The sequence below is a fragment of the Castanea sativa genome, chromosome 4 (genome assembly GCF_040712315.1).
Source record: "Castanea sativa cultivar Marrone di Chiusa Pesio chromosome 4, ASM4071231v1".
NCBI classification, from domain to species: Eukaryota; Viridiplantae; Streptophyta; class Magnoliopsida; order Fagales; family Fagaceae; genus Castanea; species Castanea sativa.
This window is the reverse complement of record NC_134016.1, coordinates 17,795,602-17,820,131: the sequence shown is the minus strand read 5'-3', so window position 1 is coordinate 17,820,131 and position 24,530 is coordinate 17,795,602. Positions and strand designations below refer to the sequence as shown.

The 24,530-nt window shown below is 37.3% G+C and overlaps 2 protein-coding genes across 6 annotated transcripts; both read right to left on the bottom strand.

The window, feature by feature from the left end:
* Positions 1-6,014: 6,014 nt before the first annotated feature.
* LOC142630802 (anthocyanidin 5,3-O-glucosyltransferase-like) lies at positions 6,015-7,848 on the bottom strand. Its single transcript, XM_075804854.1, has one exon. The coding sequence runs from the start codon at positions 7,560-7,562 to the stop codon at positions 6,144-6,146; it is 1,419 nt and encodes a 472-aa protein (XP_075660969.1). The 5' UTR covers positions 7,563-7,848; the 3' UTR covers positions 6,015-6,143.
* A 987-nt stretch (positions 7,849-8,835) lies between these two features.
* On the bottom strand, positions 8,836-24,283 carry LOC142632006 (TOM1-like protein 5). 5 transcript variants are annotated; one of them, XM_075806425.1, is made up of 11 exons: positions 23,892-24,283; positions 23,473-23,563; positions 22,232-22,345; positions 18,314-18,392; positions 18,005-18,103; positions 17,795-17,908; positions 13,559-13,716; positions 12,813-12,888; positions 11,467-11,552; positions 9,692-9,853; positions 8,836-9,466 (listed from the first exon to the last, which is right to left on the bottom strand). In XM_075806425.1, exons 3-11 carry the CDS (start codon positions 22,330-22,332, stop codon positions 9,040-9,042), a joined length of 1,302 nt encoding a protein of 433 aa, XP_075662540.1. In that variant the 5' UTR covers positions 22,333-22,345; positions 23,473-23,563; positions 23,892-24,283; the 3' UTR covers positions 8,836-9,039. The 5 variants fall into 5 exon arrangements, with proteins under 5 accessions (XP_075662540.1, XP_075662539.1, XP_075662544.1 ...); XM_075806424.1 differs by having other exon boundaries at positions 22,232-22,350; positions 23,892-24,033; XM_075806429.1 differs by having other exon boundaries at positions 18,056-18,103; positions 22,232-22,350; positions 23,892-24,033.
* Between the last annotated feature and the right edge of the window lie 247 nt (positions 24,284-24,530).

The following is a 24,530-nucleotide window of genomic DNA, read 5'->3' as shown; positions in this document are numbered from 1 at the left end:
ATTGCTTAAGTCGTTGGAAAGCTACATCGCAGTCCTCGCTCCACTCGAAACCCTTTCCACTTGTTCAACAAACTCGAAAGAAAGGACGGCACCGGCCAGCCGACCGAGAAATAAATCTATTTAGCGCAAAGAATCATTCCGGTCAATTTCTCGAATCTCTTTTGGGTTCCGAGGCGGCCGCAAATTCTCGAATAGCCTTAACCTCGCATTGGGTTTACCTCTATGCCCCTATGAGTGATCATATATCCCAAGAACTTTCCCGTATCCCACGCCAAAAGAACACTTGGAGGCGTTAAGGCGCAACTTATACTTCCTTAGAATCTCGGAAGGTGTCGGCCAAATCGTCATGTGCGAAGGTACTCGTCTTACTCTTCACCACCATATCATCCACATATACTTCTATGGTTTTCCCGCTGCCGTTCAAACATTCGGGTCATCATTCTTTGGTAAGTAGCCCCAGCATTTTTTAACCCAAATGGCATGACCTTATAATGATAGTTTCCGGTTGGAGTAATGAAAGCAGTCTTCTCCTGATCCTCTAACGCCAAGGGAATTTGGTGGTAACCCTGGAAGGCGTCCAAGAAACTCATCCGAGGATGTCCAACAGTAGCATCTACCAATTGATCAATCCGTGGCATTGGGAACGAATCTTTGGGACAGGCTTTGTTCAGATCAGTAAAATCTACACACACTCTCCACCTGCCGTTCTTCTTTTTAACAACAACAGTATGAGCCAACCACTCAGGGTAAAAAACTTCTTTGATAGCCCCCGCCCTTTTGAGTTTAAGAACCTCCTCTTTCACAGCTTCAGAATGCTCTCGGGAAGATCGCCGAGGTGGTTGCCTCCTCGGAACAATGGCCGGATTGACGTTTAAATAATGACAAATAAAGTTCGGATCTACGCCCGGAGCCTCATAGTGGTCCCACGCAAAGACATCTAAATTATCCTTCAGAAATTTCAACAACTCCATCTTCTCTTGGTGTGGCAATCGTATGCCAACTTGGAAGAACCTCTCTGGATCATCTGTTATTACAAACTTCTCTAACTCCTCACAAACAGCCTCATCTTCTGTCATCGCTCCAGGTGCCTCCGGAGCCGCAATTGCTATGACTCCCGGATAGGCAAGGTTGACGACTCAATTTCGATCGACGAAGCACCGCAACTCGATATGCATTGCCTAGCCACTACCCGGGCCGCCGAGGATTTCCTCAACATGCTCCCCCGAGGGGAATTTCACCTTAACATGTAAAGTAGAGGAGACAAATTCCCAAGGCGTGCAACCATGGCCCGGCGAGGATGGTCAGTATATGGAGAATACGCGTCAACCACGATGAAATCTACCTCAACCGTTTCTCTGCCGATTGAACGGGTAAACGGATCCGTCCCTTCGGCACAACGGCCCTTCCTTCGAAGCTTATAAGTGGGGAGTCGTAAGGAGTTAAATCTTCCAACTCCAACCTCAGCCCTTTAAATAGATCGTGTACATGATATCCGCACCGCCGCCCGATCTATCATCACTCTTCTCACATCATAATTCCCTATCCCGAGGGTAACCACAAGAGCATCGTCATGGGCCGGATAGTCCCTACTTTATCCTCCTCGGAGAAACCCAAGACGTAAAAGTGCCCTTTAATCTCTTCGGCCTCGCTACCCACATCCTCGGCCCGCATGGGAAACCGCCATAACCCCAGTGGGACTCCGAGCCGGTCCTACCAGCAGCCGAAGATGACATTAATCGTTCCCAATGCTGGCCGAGATGAACTGCTCCTCCGGTTGTTTGAACCAACTTGACCGACCTCGCCCTGGCCGACACAAGTGCCGCTTTAACTTTCCCTCACCGACGAGCCGCTCTAAATGATTCCACAGGTCCGACGCCCCGCAGTGTGGCCCACATCCCGATGGTACCGACGAAAAGGTTTTGATTTCTCCTCGCAGGTCCCCCGCCATCTTGCCGGCCATCCGAAGAAGGGCTCTTTACGCACTTTTTCTAACAACCGATGCACCGGTTCTCGAATACGCATTTACACTCGAGGTGCCGCCGAGCCGGATTGTCCAAAGTAATCCCTCCTCGGCTTGTTGTTGTGGATATCCGTCCGACCCGAAATCCCTTCTCTCCCCGCGGGATGACCTTCTCCTTTCCTTTTCCCCGCCGCCGGTCTTCCTCTACCCTTTTATATTCATCAATACGATCCATAAGACGGCGTACGCTGCGGACGGGCTTTTTCGTCAAAGACTTTCTTAGGTAGTGATCGCAGGGAGGCCCACCTTAAAGGTATTAAGCGCCACCTCATCAAAGTCGCCGTCTATTTCATTAAACATCTCCCGCATTCGTCGGAGTATGCTTTCGTTGTCTCCCCTTCCTTCATGACCATGGATAGCAACGAGTCCAATGGCCGAGGGACTCGCTACACGTAATGAACCGCGAAGCAAATGCCCTAGTTAGTTCCCCAAACGAGCCTACGTACCCCGATTTCGAGACCGTTAAACCATCTCATAGCCACAGTCCCAAGCCGGGAGGGGAAGACTTTACACATCGAGTCTCGTTGTGAGAGTGCAGACCGCCATCCTTGGTTGAAGTGACTCACGTGCTCCACCGGATCATCCGGCCATTATAGATGGTAAACGTGGGCCGGGTGAACCTCCCGGGAAGCCTCCCCTCTCAATCCTCCGTGAAAACGGAGATTTAGAGAGTTGGTGCAACGCCCTACTCATGGTATCGTTGCCTAAGCCCCTAGAACGAAGCTTCTTACGTCTCGCGGGTTGGTCGGTCGTTCTCCTCACCGCAGGATGTTGCACCTGGGGGAATATGACCTTGAACCGTAGCCGAGTCCCCTATCTTTCTCCGAGGAAGAACTAGACGAGGACGGGGAAACCACGTTTAGCACGGCGTAACTTCCTCTTTAAACGATTGATTTCCTTCGCATGGATTTAGAACCCTCATCGTGGGTAGTGCTACCCTCCATGAGTATGGCTAGCGCCCGGGTATTCTCGTATGGACGCTTCCTCACGATCCCTACGTTGTTCAAGACGTTCGAAATGATCTTCCGGTTGTGATCCTTGTGACTCTGCATGGTGAGAGCCTAAGCCTGCCATAATATCCCTACCTCTTCTAGACTAGATTCCCACAGACGGCGCCAATTGTAAGTGCACAATTGCACCTGGACCCAAGAACAGTTATGGGCTCAGGCCCAATGAGCCTTAAACAATACGATTTGTAGAGTGTGGGCTTGAAACCTAGGTTAGAAGTGTGTGTGGGGGTTAAAGGACAAACTAAAGATTGCAAGTGCTTGTAAATAACAAGGAGTATAGTAAATCTGCCTCCTCGGACATAAGCCAAAAGTTGTTCTTATATTATATTTCTCTCTCTTTGTCTTTTTTTCTTTTTAGGTTACAAAAAGTTCCGTCCCCCTTTTTCTGTCTTAAATTGCTCTTTAAATACTACTCTTTTGAATGCTTTGTACACGTGTTGCCTCATCTCCCCCTTAAACTAGATATTTCTTTTCTCGCTGCCTTTGAATAGTGACCCGTAAGTTTCTCTTCCACTGCTGCTCGGTGTCACTTCCCCATTAATGCGGCCAGGGTGGTAGGTGCAGGGTCTTTAATGTGGAGGTAGCAGCCTTTACCTTTGACATTCTTCCAACATTGGTGCTTCTAGGACATTCAAGGGTTCACCCCCTTTAACCATTGGTCTTGACCGTGTCATTCCCTAACCTTTACCATGAAATCCCGAGTTCTCTGGTGTCAGTCCGAGGGGAAGAACATCCTCGGCTGGATCCTCGGATCCTCGGCGTATGGGCCGACCCATAGCACCAACAATTTCTAACCCCAGGGTCAGGTCGGCCTTCCTTAACACGGCCCAAAAGGCCCACGTTCCCACCAGGATCTTTTTGCCCCACACAGAACCATATCATAAATCTTCATTCAAGTGAGTTATTGTGTAAAAAAACCAAAGAGTCCAGAATTAATGAACATAAAAGAATTTAAAATATTGACAATTTACATTTTTTATCTAATAACATTCTTACAAGACTTTCTAAAGAGTTAAAATAAAATATATATAAGAATGACTATCAATAATATTTAAATTATATATGTAAGACTTATACTATGCATTTTAATGTGTATCTTTTAAGTATATTCATGCATATGTATAGAATTACAAGTTAGTATATAATTAATAACTGTAAATAAATAGTATTAAAAAAAGCACATAGAATTTATTTCAATAGGTGCAAGTGATGCGTGCATTTGAATGGATTATTGACATGCGTCGTTTTTTGACATGTTCATTATAAACTTTGATAATAATTCAAGTCAAAGAAAAAGTTTGACTTTGATTGATTTAGAGTTATTTTCTTTCGGTCCACTATAATTGAAATTTGAATAGGCTATCCTATAGTATAATTTTAGTCACATGATTTTTTTAATAGATAATGTCATCTGTTAAAATTTAAAAGATAATGACTTTTATTTTCTTGGATTTACCATTTCAAGACTTTCCTCTATCTTACATTGCACAATGTTTTTTTGTTTCCACTTATCATTTTCACATTTTGCACTTTTGCTACTTTATATATACTTGCCCATAGCTTTTCATCTTCATGTCATAGGTTATATTTTGTTTTAGCTAGCCCTCATAATTTATTGGTTTCTTTTGTAATTTTTATCTACTATTTAGTATAGAATGGTGTTGGTACAAGCCTCAATCAAAAAAGTAAAAAATAATGATTATTTTGGATTTTTTTTTTTTTTTGTATATCAAGATTACCTCAGCTTTAGTTGCAACTTCAAATTTAGTTGCAACTATTCAAGAATAGTGTGCAAAATGTGTACATACTACAGTTGTATTGTTAGTTATCTCTAGCAAAGCTATAATTAAGTAGTTCTTCACATAAATTTTATATTCTTTCTCATGTGTCTTTCACGTGTAATACTTCTCCACTTGTATTTTTTTTTATTACTTAGTTATTAGTGCTATTAATTATAGTTGTTGCGATTTGTTAGGATTAGTTTCAAATTATTTAATTTGTTGTTACGGTATAGATATACAATTATAAGTTAATTAGTTTGCTCTACTTTTCTATATAAAGACAAAGTTCCTGAGTAAAATTATTAATACAAGATTAGTTTTCTCAATTTCAACTTAGACTTTTCTTGAATTTTAGCATTCTCTTTGTTTTGTTTTTTTTTTTTCGTTTTCTGTTTTAAGATATAGAGGCCCTATTAGAGACAATTAAATACTAATAAATGGAAGTATATTTAGCCTTTTTTCTTTTTCTTTTTTTTGATTACGTTCTCTTTATGTTAGTACACAAATGATATTGTTTTGTTTAGATTATGAACAAGGTGTTTGAGATTGGGGTCTTGGGATTTGGTGGTGAATTTTATATATATATATATATATATATATATATATGAATTAAGAAGATTAAGTTTAAAATTATTAGGCAATATTTTGAGAAAACATCATATATATATATATTTGAGAAACAAACACCATAAATGTTATATAACAATATAAGTATGGTATACTAGACTCATTAAACGCGTTTTGCGTGTACAATAAGACTCTTTTGTATTTTTTATTTTAAATTTAGTGAAATAATATTTAAAAGTGAGATAGAGATAATGTCTTAATTTTTAGGATTTTGATAAAAGTTTGAAAGCCTAAAAGTTTGGAATTCTTTTAAAAGTAGTAAATTACTTTTTTGACCGGTTTGTATTTTTTAATTTAAAATTATTCAACTAAAAAATAGTGGTGCTTTAAAGAATTTAAGAATTTATATGAGAATATTTTAGTATACAAAATATTGAAAATTAAACAAAAAAAATCCTTTAATTAATAGTATAAAATGAGGCTTAAAAAAATAAAAATTATTTTCAAATGCAAGGGCGAGCATCACGCCCGACCTTATCTAGTTATCTAAAAATAAGAAACTTCAAAAAAATGTGGTGTCCTTTCTTCTCCTAATTTAATGCAGTGGTGTGCTATATCTTTTACTAAAAAAAAAACTTGACAGACACACTCGACAAATTACATTACATCCTGATATTAGTCCCACAAAAGTTCTCATACATAATACAACCAAAGTCAACAAACAAGCCCTCAATCAAACATGAGATGAGTAGGTAAAGTGCACTATCATCCTTGCTTCCAAGAAGCCACCAAAGTGGAGAAGGCAGTGAAGGATGACCCACCACTAGTCCAAGCCGCCATAGCCATTGCTCTCGTCTCTAGACTTCGCTGTCTCAGAACTTTCCCTTCCTCAAATTCCATCAACTGTCTCACCTTCTTTTCCACCTCCTCTGCACTCACCAACCCTTCTTCCTCTCCTTCCTTACAAAATACCATTGATGTTGATGTGTCAATGGGTATTGCCAGCTTCATTTCCTCCACCAAAACTACAGCATTCAAGTGCTGTTCAGCGTACAAAGGCCATGACACGATGGGCACACCATAGCTCACTGCTTCTAGCAGCGAGTTCCACCCACAGTGTGTCACAAACCCACCTACCGAGTCATGTCTCAGAATAGCATTCTGGGGAGCCCAACACTTAACTACCAAACCCCTTCCTTTTGTCCTTTCCAAAAACCCTTCTGGCAATAGGATCTCTAACTGTGGTTGATCACTAGTAGAACCCTTAGGACTCTTCACCACCCACAAGAACCTCTGGTTGCTCCTCTCCAACCCATGTGCAATCTTTTCATGTTGTGCCTCAGAAAAAGTACCTTTACTACCAAAGCACAAGAACAAAACGCTTCTGCTCGGCTGTGCATCTAACCACGCCAAAGCTTCTGATGTTGAATTGCCGGATTGATCTTTAGCATCTGTGATCAATGGCCCAATGGAGTAAATAGGCGGTGTTGCTCCATTTGAAATACATGAACCACTTGCTATGGCATTGATTGCTTGTGGCTCAAGTATGTCAAATGTGTTTACTATGACCCCTTTTGATTTGGACATACAAGAGGCATAGTTAAAGAAGTAATGATAAGCAGGGCCATCCCGGTCAAGCAAAGGTTGAGGCATGTAAGAGGCTTTGATGGGTGGTATTCCAGGAACGTGCAAGAGAGTGTCGTTGAGGTCCTTGAAACTTTTGGTGGTTTGGTTGTGTAGTGTTGGCAAGTGGAGAAGGATTGCAAGAGTAGAGGCACAAGAAGTGAAGTAGTAGTAAGTTGGGATGTGGAGGTTATCAAGGCCATCATAGATATAGACAGAAGAGGTTATAAGAGCAAGGACGGAGGAGGAGAGACGCATGGTTTGTAGTGCATCAACAACGTATGAGGCGTTGAGGCGCATGTACTCCAAAATCATGGCATGGTCTTGGGTTTCTTGGTGGGGTGGGATTGATGGAAGGGAGAAGAAAGTGATTGGAAGATGGGTTTTGGAGATATGGCTGATGTATGAGGAAGTGGTGGTGGATGTATCTAAAGGCATGGTTGGAACTAAGATTGTTATGGAGAAGTGGGGATGATGTTGTAGGATTAGCTTTCCTAGTTCTACTAAGGAGACCATGTGGTGGAAGCCAGGAACTGGATGCAACACTATGGTTTCTTTCATTTTATTTTATTTTTTTCCTTTCTTCTTCTGTGCAAGAGAGGGTTAGCAATTCCTAGAGGAAAAAAAAGAAGAAGAAGAAGATGAGAAGAAAAAAAATGAAGAAAAGCTTACGGTGATGAGATTTATGGATGCCTCTTCCTAGACGTGCTTTATCACGAGGAAATTGCTATGCTAGGGTGAGCGGAGAATATAGGGATCGATGTTGGGTTATTTTGAAAAGGTTGAGTATGAGATACGTACTTATTTTACCTGCAAAAACCATGTCTTTGCAAAGACTCAACTAGAACCCTGCTGAGATGCTCTGTAGACCACACAATCCAATCCAAGCAAGTAATAAAGGTGAAATAAGATGGTATAAAAAGTTGGGAGTTAGGAACCCGAAATTGAAAAACTGGTATTACATCACATGCATGTATCCCCGTCTCACGTGCAATAGACCCAGCATGGAATATTTTCTCCATCATTTCATGTAACCTTCCTATTTTACAATGCCCAAAGTAACTAATCTGATAAGTTAATTAGGAATTTTATCAAACCTCTATATTAAATTCATTAGTCAATATCATTACTTAACTAAATAATAATAATAATTTTTTTATTAATATATATATATTAATTAGTAATCCCAAACTTGTATGAAAAAAGCCGATTGTGCATACAATATTCATATCACTTATAGAAAGCATATATCTATAGGGAAATGTTTAACAATGTTTATTTCACGTCAAGTTGTGTAACAACTTGTTACACAACGTAATTTGACATCAAATACTTTTTGAACTAAAATGGTAACTTGAAGTCATGTTTTTAGTGTAAAAAGTGTGTTCAATTGTATGTAACAACTAGATTTTTTCTGTACAAAGTGTGCACATGCGATTGTATGTAACGTGTGCATTAGTATTTAGCATTTACTGACTAGTAACAGTTGCTTTTTGTTTAGTTTGTTCTAGTCTAGTCATTACGCAACCCGACCGAAAGATTTCGACCTAATAGCTTTTGAATTTTGAACCCATTGCAAGCTCAGTCCTTACTAGATAAACAAATGATACCATGCTAAACGTTTTACTTTCTCCTATTGCCCTCACAACTGAACAGGTAGCATGTTAATGCCTACAAGATAATTTTGCTTTTAGCATTTTGCTTTCTGGTTTGTGTAAGAATGCATCTTCAACCAACTAAAAGTTCTCAAACGATGCCAAAAAAGATCTATCAACAACCTTCTTTACAGAAGTCTCCACCACCTTGCCTAATTTGTTCCAAGTTGCACACTCGAGGTAAAAGCACGAGATAATTAAAATAAAAATAAAAAATAAAAAACTCTTTTATGTTAATTGTATCATGAAAATTTCAGTACTTTTATCCTTCATCTCTCTACAACACCCACCACCACCTCTAGCAAATCAGAAATCATAATAAATAAACTAGAAATACAAAACTCAGAGAACAACAAATAGAAGAAAGGTCCTCTAGTGTGTAATCACTCACTAAAGTCTGTGCTTCCACTGCGGGAGCTACTGGTGTTGCGACTGTGTAACGAGAGACCTCTCACATGGCCAGCCAAACCAGAACCATCCATCTTGTTTTCCTGAAAGAATCTCTCCCTCTCCGTGTGTTTTGCAGGTGGAGGAGGAATTGCAACATGTGGAGGATCCCTCTCGGTCTGTTTTGGTGGAGGTGGAATGGCACTAGGGGGAGGCTCCCTCTCAATGTGTCTTGGTGACGGTGAAACTGCTACACGCAGAGGATATGCATTCCCTTCGCATGATGAATCCAAATTCACTGGTCGTATAAGTGGACGGTTTAGCCTTTCTGCTGGAATGGATGTTCCAAGCAAGCCCAAGTGGGGGCGGTCTTCAGACTGCTTTTCATCTTCAGGTCTTACACAAGCTTTTCCTTTTCGTAATCTGTCAAGTTTTGCAATCAAGAAATAAGAGTTCAAATCAGGAAATTTGAGGACTTTTCTTTAAAAATTCGAGCACTGTACCTCCCAAAAATCAAAGGAAAATGGCCAGGTTAGAGCACAAACAATACACGGATTTTTATAATCGATATCAGAATTCAGAAGCCCATAAAAGCCAGGACAGGTACTCAAAAAAAAAAAGGCCTAAGCACAATGTAGATGGACATACCTGCGGAAAAGCTGTTCAGCCTCCTCTTCGTCCTCTGTTTCTTCATGACTGATGTGATTCGCAGTTGATGTAGACCGACCTGAAATGAGGGCATCATGCCTTGCAAGAACTTTCTGGAGTTGGTCATTTAATTCAATTGCTCGAGAAACCACCTTCTCATCCCTAAGTAAATAAGATGGGAGTTAACTAAAACTACAAATCTGCATGTAAAACACGTATGTATGAAAGCACATGATATTTATATATAAATCTACATGTATATGATGCATTAAACACATGAGCATATATTTCATGTCCCTAGGATTTACTGGTCATATCTATCCTTTACTCCAAAAGGACTAGTGATAAATGAAGCTAACTGTAGTTGGGCATATAAGCAAGACCGACCTAGTATACACTCAATATGGAATTCAACACACACACACACACACAATACTCTCACTTTAAATCCATACAATATTATTTTATTACAATTTCCCTACTAAAATCTCTGAAGACAAATAAAATGTAAATAAAAAGTACATAATTAATTAAATAAAAAAAAACTGATTGATATAGAAAATAAAATGTAAATCAAAATTATAATTTATATCATCATGCTTGGCATCAATTTATTTTTTTGTGTCCAGTGTTGTTGAGACTTAGTAACCATTTCCAACTATCAAAATGAGGGTATATTAGATAAACCCTTGAAATGTTAATGTATTATAGCATTGTAGAAGAATTAAAAATAGCCAAAACATTATTGGGCACATAAGTTAGGGGATGTTGCAATAACAGTGAGACTATGACATTTTATAGGAGAATTTTTATTTCTTGACCAGATTAGGAGTTTGAAAATATTTTTTATGAAGAAATTTTGAGAATGGATTAATATTTTAAAAAAAAAGGTTTTGGGGATCTTTCCTCCCCAACCCACCCCCCACCCTGGAGGCTCTGCTCATGATATAATACCCTCTGTCATGACCCAGAGGTGCACCTAGTACATACTGATGTAAGACTGTAAACTAGGAATCAAAACCTAGGAATTTTAGAGGTCTTAATAGTAAGTGAAACAAAAGCTAGGAATGGCTAGAATTAGTAACAAGCCATTGGGAAATTTCATTAATCAAGCAAACTGTAGACTGTCTCATTAGAGTACAACAGTGTGCTTATATAGATTACCTACTGTGACTTAATCCTAGATCTAATTGATTTAGGAAAGGCTAATTATTGACTTACAAAAATACCTGACTCTAGAAAATTTTAAATAAAATACTAATACCTGACTTCACGTTTCCCACATTACCGACATATATTGACGCAACTTCAATTTGACTCGGTCTGTTGACACTGTGAAACCACCTCCTAGTTGACATAATATTTTACACAGGCATAGCTTATATCAAGGACACCCGCTAAGTTTATTTTCAGAACAACGGCCATGTCAAGGAGGAAAGTATGCTGGGTAATCAACCTAAGACATTGGATATTGCTATAAATATGAACCATGGTAACCAGCATGAACAACATAGTTAGATTGGATTGTCCCGCATCAGCAGTTGACCTAAACTTGGCTAATAGAACCTTTATGATGGTTATATCTATTAGCATGAGATGCACATATATATACTTTTGAATATAATGATTCCTTGCTTTGTCCAAGAGCTTAATCAAAGCATTCTCAGCTTATGGTTAAAATAAAATTCAGAAAGGACTGTGTGCACAATAGCTACAGGGAATAAGCAAAATGGCTATTGATTACTTAATGGCAAGGTGAACCCAGAAAGCCTTACCGAGAAGTCATCACAAGATGCATAACTCTCTGCTTTTGGAACGAACACTGTTCCACAAGATCAAGTGTAAATTCATCCTTTGCCACCTGAGAAAACAATATCATAACAGTCAACATGAGATGCAAAATTTATGATTTCATAGAGATATTTCAAGACAACACATTGATCAAACTAACTAACCTGCAATTCAAATATATGCTGATTATTGATTCAATTGAATATGAGGTAAACAAAGTGAAATACAATTCAAATATGTCATAATCATTTGCCTCAACTTAATATAAGGTACACATACTGATGAGCATATTTGGAAAGCGGCCTCAAAACCAACAGTGCCTTTATACATAATCAACCCCAAAAATAAAGCTACATGAAAAAATTTGAATGCAACAAGAAAAGTTCAACACAAGGTTTCAGAAACTTTTTAAAATAATAATATATTCAAACCAAGAAATTAGCAAATGATGCCAGAGTTTTTACTAGCACAAAAAGTTGGGAGGCTCACACTTATTATCTTCTTCAAGTAGAAGGCATCAGAACATTTTTTTAATAAGTATTCCATTAAGCAGCCAGAAAGGGGCACAACCCTAGTACACAGAAAGTATACAAAAGAATGAAAAGGTACAATAGTATTATCTAAATTTTTTCATATCTGCTAGAAAATCCACCAGGTTCCAGATGGAAAAGGAAGTAGACATTGACATCCACTCATACAGGGATTTAAAGAATAACAATTTCAACTGCACTGACAATAGCTCCTGCCCTTTAAAAGTGCATATATTCAGTTCTCTCCATAAGGCCCACGTTAAGCACAAAGTAATTGAGCTCCAAGTTTCTGTACTAGTATGCTCACCAAAATTCCCTTTCCAGCAATTTATAAGATCAACTACTGACTCTGGCATCACCCAAATTGGAGAACATTATAATAAAAGGGTAATCGTCAACACTAAAACTACCAATCACTTTCTGTCTTTCAAGTTGTTGGGAGCTTCAATTAAATTGGTATAAGATTCCTTGCTAGACATCACAAATCTCACACCCAAAATAAGAGAACCATATATGAGATCTAAACAACTTCAAATTGAAGAAGCATTGCCAAGAGCCATGTAACTCAAATGGCAACTCTTGGTGTTTCTAACATACAGGTTTAAATCCCCCCTCCCCCGACTACTGAATCATCAAGGAAAACAGAACAGAGAAACATTATAATGAGAGATATCAAAGACATGTTATAAAGAAAGATATTAATACAACAAAATTATCTAGTGCAATAAAACATATCAATGCCGCTCAGTTTTCTATCAGGCCTTCAAATTCAAAAAAAGGACCATAGTCCACCATCATACCTCAGGATGCTGAGTATCAACAGCATCAAGGACTTCCGTTAAAACCTCCAATGCATTACTTGCCTTCTGAATTATACTGTATGGAATAGAAACAGAAATTTGTATGATTTTGCAGGCAGAACATATTAACATAGTTAGAGAGAGAGAGAGAGACAGAGGTATGTGTTTTGAGGAACATATATGAATATCATAAACCATGCAAAATATGCGCATAGCAATATTGATGACTCCTGAATTGGCAACATAATGACTGCCTACCATTTATTAAAGCATTACCCATCATTAATTTAAAAAACCAATCTAAAGGTGGGCCAAAATCAAGAGTCTAGATTTGACCATGAGGACATTCAACATCAGTAGCAGGGAGCACAGAATGACTACTTACCCAAAACAAGGCCTAACAAAAGGATCATAAGTTAATATTACAACAGAAGTTTGTATACCAGTTTTGGTTATAATTTAAGTGTAGCAAATAGTTCAAAATGGATTACAAATTGGTCATCCTCAAGGTCATACATGATAGAAATCACACACAGTGCAAAGCTCATAAAATAGGCCAAAAGTTCATTAATAGATTAATTCAGAAAATCATTGATTTTCTCTCATTTCGATTGTAATTTCCCTTTTCTGTAATGTTTTAGGCTATCTTAGTACATGGCCGGTGTACATGAGGTACTTCCTCTTTATCAATAAAATTTATTACTTACTAAAAAAAATTAATAAATAAATAAATAAGCAAAACACACCTAGACTCAGGAACAATCTGAGGCTCTGCTTGGTGAGCAACCCCTTCATTTCTAGAGGAGGCTAGTTCCCCATTAGGTAAATCATTCTTATTTTCTTGTGACGTAGGATGACTTGATTGGACAGCGCGGGGCCTTTGAGGAAACTGTACTCCTGCATTCTGAAAGACACACAAAGATTAAAAAAATCAAAAAACAAAAAGCCCTAAAAAATAACATATCCAAAATATATAATTAAGAGTTCTGAATCAACACAAAGATAGAGCCATCCACTTAAGATTTCTGGATTATTGCCAAGAACACAGATTATGTGAAGACCCTGTCCAAGACTGATACTTGCCTTTGCTTTAATACATAAAGCTCATATAGTATACTATCCACAACTGAGGCAGATGTTCCAACCATGAAAGTTAACATAACTAATATTACAAAGAAGCCGATAGAGAGTGAGAACTGAAGGGAAATTTTTTAGCTTTATAACTGTTTAGATCATCATCTTCTCCAAACGAACTTTGAATTTCTAAGTGGACAAAGAAGAGAAGAGTGAAATTATCATTTACTCATGACTTAAGAGGCATATGCTTTCTATCCCCCTAAATTTTGTCCTTGAAAACTCCTTGAAAGTACTGCTCATGAATAGATACAATGAGGAAGAGCTAGACTTTTGTATATATTAGCGATATTATTGTGTCTTGAAAATTGGGGGTAAGGCTACCTAGGATTCACCTCTCCCAAATCCCACAGAAGTGGGATCTTTTTTTCACTGGATACGATCTCTATCATGACTTGGAAATGTGGGAAAGATTAACTAAAGCATTAGATAACATATTGCCGAATGCACACTTCATAAACCATGTATATCATTTCAAGGGGAGAAAATTGTCACAAATGATAATTTCTCTCCTATAAAAATGATTTGAAAAAATGGATGACACAATAAAAGCAAGGTGGGGTGGGGAGACTTCTCCTGCAATATGCTTTCCTGATTTACTCACAATTAGCCATGAGAAGGAGGTGAGTGTAGCTGATTTATTGAAGTTTACTAATGGGATTCTCCACTGGGATGTCAATTTTATAAGGGCTATGCAAGATTAAGAATTGGAGTCCTTGTCGAACTTCATGGATACTATTTATGGTGCCTCGGTGAGGGGAAGTGGGGAGGATAGAAAGATGTGTTGGGCACCAGATAAGCAAAGAGGCTTTCAGGTTAGTGGTTTCTATTGAGTCTTGCTTCATACTAGTGTCCAATCTTTTCCTTGGAAAAGCATATGAAAACCAAAGCCAAGGGTGCTGCACTCAAGGGAGGGGGACGCCAAAACCAGATTTTTTCACAAAATGGCTAATTCCAATAGAAGAAATAACGGTATTGAGAGCCTTATGGTTGATGACAGCTTGTCTTCCGATCAAGGTATGATTGCTGATTGTATTACCCAATTCTTCATGAATTTATACTCTTGAGCAGCAAGTTGATCAACCATTTCCAAAAGTCTTGGTATTTCCATTGATATCTGGCGATAATGCAGACTAGCTAGATAGACCCTTTGAGGCGGCAGAAATTTTTTTTGTCATACAGAATTTTAATAGTGATAAATCGCCTAGACCAGATGGGTTTCCAAGGGCTTTCTTCCAAGCTTGCTGGGGGATTCTCAAACCTGATCTTATGGCTGTGTTTCGTCACTTTTTTGCTAATAAAGGTAAGTTTGAGAAAAGTTTGAATGCAACATTCATCACTCTCATCCCTAAAAAGAATGCAGCAATTGAAGTCAAGGATTTTCGTCCCATTAGTCTTGTTTGGGGGGGGGGGGTGTTTTAAAATCATTGCTAAGGTCTTATCCACCAGACTTCACACGATCATGGAAGATATAATTTCAGGTTCACAGAATGCTTTTGTGAGGAATAGACAAATTCTTGACCCTATACTTATCGCTAATGAATGCCTTGACTATAGATTGAAAACTGGTTTGCTAGGGCTACTTTGCAAACTAGATGTTGAGAAGGCTTTTGATCTTGTAAATTGGGGATTTCTTATGCAGTTACTAGAACGGGGTGGGTTCTCCACTAAATGGAGGCGATGGATTTTCTTTTGTATATCTACAATTTGCTTCTCTATTCTGATTAATGGCTCTCCTTGTGGGTTTTTTGAGAGTTCCAGGGGGTTGAGACAAGGTGACCCATTGTCTCCTTTGCTGTTTGTCTTGGTTATAGAAGCCCTTGGAAGAATGTTGGATAAAACTGTCCATGATGGTCACGTGTCAAGCTTTGGTGTGGGTAATTTAGAGGGAAGATCCCAGGCAATGTCTCATCTTCTATTTGCGGACGACACTCTAATTTTTTGTGAAGCTGATCTGGATCAGATTTTGTTTCTCCGCATGATCCTTATTTGGTTTGAGGCAGTCTCTAGTCTAAAGATAAATTTGGGCAAGTTAGAGTTGGTTCCTGTTGGTTTGGTGCATAATTTTGACTTATTGGTGAATGTCCTTGGCTGTAAACAAGGTACTTTTCCAATGAAATACCTAGGTCTTCCTTTGGGAGCTAAATAAAAGGATAAGACAATATGGAACCCAATTTTGGAGTAGATTGAATGGAGATTAGCAGGATGGAAACATTTTTACTTATCCAAGGAAGGTAGAGTCACTTTAATTAAAAGCATTCTATCTATATCTTTATTTCCTATACCTGCTGCAATGGCTAATTGAATTGAGAAACTTCAACGGAATTTCTTATGAGGTGGCATTAGTGATGAACCAAAATTTCATTTGGGCTACTATTTGTACTCCCATTTCTTCAGGTGGCTTAGGAATAAGGAAGGTAAAACTTTTTAATGAAACTTTACTTGGGAAGTGGCTATGGAGATTTGGGATGGAGATGGATGCCCTTTGGAGGCAAGTGATAAAGGTGAAATATGGCTGTGGATGGGGTGGCTGGTGTACTAGGGCAATTCCTTTTTTGATATCAATAAACTTCTTACTTATCAAAAAAAGAGGAAGACAAGTTTGGATTTTGGAATAGTGTTATACGTGCAAATGTAACAGGGAATCAATAGATGGCTATATATGGATGGCTACCCTGCATTGCATGATGTGGTGTCTTTAGAGGGAGAGAAATAACTAATGCTTTGAAGATATAGAGAGAACTATGACTGAGCTAAAACTGTGTTTCTTTAGAACTATGTTAGATTGGATGTCTATTTTACGCAGTCAATCTCTATGTTCAGTTAGTGATTTGATAGACTGACATAATTTTCGTGGTTGATTGTATTGTCCCTAGTCGTATACTTTGTATACACTTGGGTGACTCTATTTTGATATTAATAAATTCTTATTACTTATCAAAAAAAAAAAAAAAAAACTAGGTTGTCCAAGTTCCATTCCACTTAACCCCTCTTTAGATGCCATAATATCTATTTCTTAATTAACAACTAAGAAGGATTGCTATGATTTAGTTGTATTCCATAATAAATTTTCATTAAAATAATTATTTTAGTGGATCCTTATCATTAGCATCTTTTTATAATAAAAAAATAAGTAAAATCTTAAATTGTAAGAAACCCTATCACTAGTATCACTACTAACACCATTTGACATTGATATTGCTATCCCCTGCCCAAAACCCTACATCACCTTTTTTATGGGCCATAGACTAAGTTCAGTAAAACTACATAGAAACCTTCATCGCCACTACAACCTGTACCATCACCACTTGTAACATAGCTTGATGGCCACTACCGTTATCATTGGAACACACAATTGGTGTACTTGATCAATTGGTTATAAATATCCACAGAAACAATGCATTTATGTTCCAAATATTTATATGTTATAAAACAAACTCTATCAAGTCCATATGCTATACTAATCAATTAAATGTCTTGAAATTCTCATAAAAGTGACAAAGATTACAAAGGTGCCATTTGTTATGGCTTAATTTATAAATCAATTCAGCTTATTTTCTCAGGCACAGCTTACTCAAACCCAACTTATTTTTATCTCACCAAAATAAGCTAGTGATCATTCATATTTATCTCATATTCATTTAAATTTTATTAGATTGATACTTACTGTAAACATACTAGTAATTGTGAGGAAGAAAAGGCAAAGATATGTATTCTCTCTGTACTTTCAACTTCATACAACACACTTTATAAGATCCACTCTCATTTTTATCTAAACATGCCATGATTTTGACCCAACCATATGCTATGACTCTAAAGTATTACAGATGCTGAAGTTCTATACCTACCACCAAGTCATAATATGCATCATAATACTGGGGGAACTTTCCAGAAGCACCACCAAGGGATGTCTGTGTGGCATCTAGAAGAAGAAATATCCGTTCTCGTACAGGCAAGTCTGACTGCAGTCAACAAAAAGGGTTGAATGAAAGGTAAGATAATCAAGTAACAAATATATAAGATCGCCCAATATTCAAAAACTGTCTACATGGGAGCACCTTTTTCTTCACTATCTTCACAAGAATAGGGAGAATCCCTGTATCAATCACCTGCTTATGAATATGTTCTCCAATATTGTTCATCAACATCTCCAACAGCTGCAAAATCAAAAGATAAATGCATGGTTGAATAGCAAGCCACAAAACAACAGAGCATTACAGAAATAGACCCAAGTTCTGATGACCATATCTTATGTTATTAAGATAAAGGGGGGGGGGGGGGGGCGCGGATTTGGGAAACATTAATAAAATGCAAGTGATAATTAGTTAAAACCAAGAAAGCATTTTCAAAACCAACATCCAACTCACCATAACAGCATAGAGCTGAGTATTTGGGTGTTTACTCCCCAGTCGTTTTTTGATAGCTTTAATAACATCTTTAGCTTGCCTGCATATTTAGAACCAACAAACCATGTTGAGAAAAAGACGATGGAAGCAGATCAAATGAGAAATTTTATAAGTGAGCTTCACTTGTCGATGAAGTAATTTGTGCCAGAGTCAAGCCAAAACCAAAACAGGCTTGAATTTCAAGCCAAAGAGTTTAAAAGGCCATGATGGGGCAATGTGAATCTAGACATGATTACATCAGTATACAGCAGGGTTAGGAATCATGCAGCACTAGTGAGAAATCCACTTGAAAATTTAAGAGAAACATTATTTACGAACAGCTAATACGTTTAAAAAAAAAAAAAAAAGATGAATGATGAAATTAGGTCAGAACTCAGAAGAGAGTTGCCATTAATCAATTAGAATGGTTTCACTTTAATTAAAAAAATCAATTAAATCTTGACCGCATGCCAACATCGGATAAGTCAAGTGGCATTCATGCTTGTCAACAGATTGAGCTCCAAAACCATAAAATCTTTGTTTGTTCATACTCTTTTTTATTGGTCCAGGGCGTGGGGTTTTACACACTGTTCTGTTATTTCTGTGTTTCTAGATTCCTTTAGCTCCAACATTTGATTTACTTGTATTCTTATGATCCTGTGTTCATCATTGTGAGCACGAGGTTTTCTTTCTTTATCAATAAATTTGAATTCTCACCTATCAAAAAAAAGGATATGGTTGAGCTCCATCAAGAAAATACCCAAGAGGAGCACCACAAGCCAAGTTTCATTGCCCTAGAAAATGCTAATATCATTTCTGCTTCTGAATATATAAAGCCAGATTACTGTAAGCTGATCATTTTTCTATGGTATTCAAAAGTCGAAAGTTTTCCACATCCAGCTTGAATATAGACAAGCAAGCTGAGACAAACTCAAACTTGGTCAATTTGATCTACGTGAACAAGTCTAGCTTGAACATCTCAAAGGCACACTCAAGCTGGCTATTGGAAATTACCAGTTTGGGCAGATAATTGTATGCATGTTAGTAAATCTTTAATTTAATATTATAAGTCTACATGCATGCATACTTGCTTGAGACTACATACAGATATTCGTATGTATGAGATATCCCAAATTAGAATTTGTTGCAAAATTTGCAGTGATAAACAAAAGGGTGCTAAATCTTATTCTCCCAAAGTCATAACCATCGACAAGAACCAAGAATTCTTTAAAAAGAATGCTTGAGATGCATTTAATTTAATAGTTGTCTTCTGTTTGGTAGAATGCTTTGTGCTTCTGCAAAAAAGCACTAGAAAAGCATACCTAAGAAGTGATTCCTTAAACAAGCTTCGTTATAGCCAAGCAAAGCACTTAGATCTTAGGCCATCTCCAAACTCCCCCCTCCCCAACCCTATGCATATCAATGCTTATCTATCCTAAAGGTAGTACATGCTTTTCATCTTCTAAGACTATCATAATTATTAGTTATAAGTGTACAGACAACTCCTAACATTTATAAAGTTCCATATAACTTTTTTCCTGCAAAAACCATTTTCTTTATGCAACATGCAATATATAATTACACAGTGATGCATACAAAATACTCAGGATCTGATATCCAGCAAGCATCATTTTCAATGGATTGTCCAAATCAATATCTCCTGCTTTTTGTCAGCTTAGGGGAAGGGTAAAGCTGACTCAAAAGCAATCCAAATAAGTCAACTAGTCAATTGAGCAAGATCCATGATTAACCAAAATAAGCCCAAATGATTCCCTAATAAAAATACCCTTCCATTTGATTATTTGACATGAATCAAGATACAATCACTAGATAACATCATACCTACACCAAATTCCAGCCCAAACACGCATCTAAGGCTGCGTTTGGCAATATGTAAAATATTTTCAATTGTTTTTCTGTGTTGTGAAAAATACACCAAAAATTTATTTTCTGTGTTTGGTTTTGCATGTAAAAACCTATTTCCATTAGCCCAGCCACCACAGTCACCACCATAAACCCAGCCACCACTGGCCACTATAAACCCAGCCACCAGCAGCCACCATCAACCACCACATAACCAATTAACCTGAAAAAATCATAATCAACAAACCCTCCACCGATCCACCATTGAAACCCACAACAAACCCATCACATAACCTGAAAAAACCCACCCCAGCCAACGTTGAAACCCACAACAAACACATCACATAACCTGAAAAAACCCACCCCAGCCACCGATCCACCACCCCCAATCGGTCACCATCAACGCTAGAACTCACCCCTAACTCATCAGATCAGTGAAACCCAGCCACCGATCCTCGAAAACCCAAGAACAAATATTATTTACAATAAAATAAAAATAAATAAAAATAAAAACTCTAAAAAATAAATCCAAAGAGAGCAGTGAGATCCTTGAGGCGGCAATGGCGTGGGTGGGCGGCAGGCTGTAGATCAGTGACATGTAGTTCAAGAGTCGGCCTTGGTTGGTCAAAGGGAAAGAGAGAGAAAGAGGGAGGAAGAGAAGAGGAAGAGAGACGCCGAGAGGAGGAAGACAGAGGGACGGCAGACAGCTTGCACAACGGTCCTAATCTTTTGGTGCTCTCTCTCTCTCTCTCTCTTTGGGTTGCTAAGTTGTGAGGGAGGCTGGAAATGGGTTGAAATTTATTTTCAATTTGACCATAATTTCATGTGTACCCAAAAACCCTCAAGGGTGTAAAATTTTTTCCCAATTTCATTTACAGCCGAAACAAATGCAGCCTAATTCATCTGAAACTAGTTATTCCTTAACCTTATGCCTCATAGAACTCCATAATCAACCACACACGACACTCGTCCAAAATAACACCATGCAAGAAGCTCACTTAATAGAAACCTGTCCCCTTTAAAAATTTTCTAAGTTGATGATACTGTCCACCTCAACAGTTTACTTCATACACCACAGATCTTCTCCCAAACACCCAAAAATGGTCCAATCTTCATATATTGGAGAAAATTGGAAGATGTAAATTGGAGAGAAGAAAAATAATAAAAATTATCTAGACTACTTTCAGAGCCATTGAGACTTCATTGCCCTATCATCTTGCATCCCTGCATGCATGAAGCCACCAAGTCCCAAGCAGGTGGACTAGTAAATGCACAACTGTGAGAGATCAAGGTGAGGAGGAAATTAACCCACCCAGTGTTTTGGACTCCATTAAGTTAGAAATGCTACTTATGCTAAGTATCATATCAATCACACTTGAAAACCTCATATATCTGTATGGAAACATCTTCCACAATTATTTACCAAAGTATCACAACATAGATTTGTTGTAAGCCTATATACAGAAACTCAGTGAATGAGTACTACTTATCTTAGTCAAACATTTGATGTAAATAAACTACAACTGTCTTCTCCAAACCTACTTATATTTTGGGGCTAGGTTCATTGGTTTGATAAACCCAAAGGCAATGATAAAACAGGAACTGTTTTAGACGTGAACCATTTTATCTTTGCAGTTACTGCCTTAATTGCCAATATGTAAAGACAAAGATAATCATACAATAATGATTTAGTATGAATAGAAATTCTATAACAAGCACTTACTCTGCAAGCACATCTTCTGCCGCTATAACTATACAATATCTTAAGAGAAATCCACAACATTTTCACAACAAATTCTAAATGGTAAGTTATTACTGGTTCTAATTAAAATCCACCATTGAAATTACTTATTTACCCACCAATAATAACCTACCACTTAGGATTTGTTATGAAAATGTTGTAGGCATAGCATTTCTCATATCTTAAATACCCATTAATAGATCAAAAACCTTAGACAGACAATCAAAACTAAAATCTTATAGAGTTTCCAATCTTCTACTCAATTAAATTAAACCGAAAGACTCAATGAATCATACCTTTGATCATGAGCAACTAATTCGCAAATTTGAATGTTTTTTGTCCAATCCGTTTCTGCCAACTTCTCACTTGTCGCAGAACTGACAAGCTCAGTCGCCATCTTTTGCTTAATTCTGGACTTCAAATTAAAATATCACAAAATGTGTTCATGTTAGAATTTGGAAACACATTACAATTAAAAAAATAGAGGAATTGATTTATTTCAGATGTAATTTTTAAAGTGGGCAAAACAGCATCTTTTGAGATAACATCTCAGATGTGTATACACACATAAAATTACTGACACCTCTGCACATGCAACAGTTCCTCATTGTTGATAGACCATGTTTTGTTGTCATATATTAAGGAGAATTAAATACACATTGGTTTCTACATCACACAGTTATTTCAAAATCATACGTGACTATTTAAAAGGTGCAGTAACTCTCAGGAGTGTCTTATCCACAAAACAAAGATCATATGGCCCCACACGTAGATGTGGGTGCCAATATAATCAAATGCACATAGAAAAGTTATATTTATTTATAGGATTAGCTTAGCCTATACTTGCAGTTTGAAAAATATGAACACACAGACAGTTTAGTTTAGTTAATGACTTTTCACTCTCGCTAAAACTTTTTTTTTTTTTGATAGGTACACTGTCACTCAAATTACATTACAATATTTCTCTGACACTAAAATTCACAAACCCAAATTTGCATTCATGCCACAACTATCATACCCCACTAGATTTTCAAATTTAAGCCTATCACTCCTAAGGAAAATCAGCATGGTACCAGTTGGATTTGAGGACTTAAAACCAGAGGTTTGAAGACTAATTGCTAGTATAACTTGCTAGATATGAATTTTAACAGCAAATAATGAATTTGAGTTTAGAGGATTTTGCTTCAACAAACACACATGTAATGTTACCAAATTGTAATAACATGATCACTTCAAAATCACATATTAATAAAGCTTAAATCTGCCAACCGCCTTGTAGCTTTAGAGGCATTGCCTGCTCTCATTCTAGAGGAAAACCAGGGTTCAAATCCCCCCTCCCTCATTGTTATAACTATCGAATTATCAAAATAAATAAATGAAGCTGAAATCCAACTTTCTCTTCAAATGCTTCCATCCAAATGAACCACAATTGAATTTCAGCATAGAAATGAAACAAAGTAATTAACTTCGAGGACCCGAGTATCAATAATAAAATAATAATGCATTAAATGATTAAAAGGGCAAAATTTAAACATACAATTCACTGACAAAAGGCAGGAAGCTCAATCAAGCACAAGTGTTCAATAATTGGAACCCACTTCGAATCCAAAACTGCATAGCATACTACTCTGCAATCAATCAAAACAAGATCTTTATGAGGTTAGAAAAAGACCCAACAGAACTTCAATTCGTTATAAATGCTAGTACTTTAAACAAAAACAAAAACAACAATAATTAGTTTTAGATAAACTTTAAAAATAAAATAAAAAAACAACAACAACAACAACATTGAATTGCAAGCAAGGATTATTAAAAAAAAAAAAAAAGTGGAGCAAGAAATTGTGAAGAAACTAATAAAGCTAGCCTCAGATCTCAAGAGAAACATGTACATAATGCAAATGGGTTCATTCAAAAATCAAAAAAAAAAAATCACAAAATTGAAGAAAACAAGAATACCAGAGAAGATGGAGAAGAAGACAGAGACAATGAGAAGGAAGGTGAAGAAGAGCTGGTAAACCCTAGAGAGTCTCAGCATTTCCAAATCACTCAAACTCTCATAAATAAATTAAAGATCTTTCCTTTTTTTCTTTTTTCTCTCTCTTATCTTTTTTGGTAGTATAAATAAGTTGATGGGTTTTGTGTGAAGAGGACGGTGGGTGTGGGAATCAATCTAAGAATCTATAATAAAATAGGTTTGTGTTTGTTTATGTTTATGTTTATGTTACTACTGTTTTTTTTTTTTTTACTGAATAATACGAATAAGTTGGGATAGTTATTAGAAGAAGCAATTAGAAACTAGAAAGCAAGCATCACCGCCATTCGCATTAGGCAAATGGACCTGTCTGTCTGTCTCTCTCTCTCTCTCTCTCTCTCTCTCTAAAAGGTAAAGCTAGCTACCTATTTAACACCTTTCCTTTTAAAGCACAATTATAATTTTTGGCTACTCTACACTCACCCCGGGCTTCACATCTTTTCGATTCTCTCTCACTTCACACGTATGTTCCTCAAAAAAAATATATCAATTATCAATTATTTTTTAAAACAAAATCAAATAAATAAGTCTTTCATCATGAAAGACGATTTTCTAGTCAATTC

Bases quoted from the DNA above. Each gene is read 5' to 3' on its own strand.
- LOC142630802 (XM_075804854.1), bottom strand. From the start codon at position 7,562: ATGAAAGAAACCATAGTGTTGCATCCAGTTCCTGGCTTCCACCACATG.
- LOC142632006 (XM_075806425.1), bottom strand. From the start codon at position 22,332: ATGGCGACTGAGCTTGTCAGTTCTGCGACAAGTGAGAAGTTGGCAGAA. The intron at 17,909-18,004 runs GTGCTCCCATGT...TGTTGACTGCAG, and splicing joins TGAAGATAGTGAAGAAAAAG to TCAGACTTGCCTGTACGAGA. The intron at 11,553-12,812 runs GTATGATGGTGG...TTGTTTTCTCAG, and splicing joins TTGATACTCAGCATCCTGAG to GTGGCAAAGGATGAATTTAC.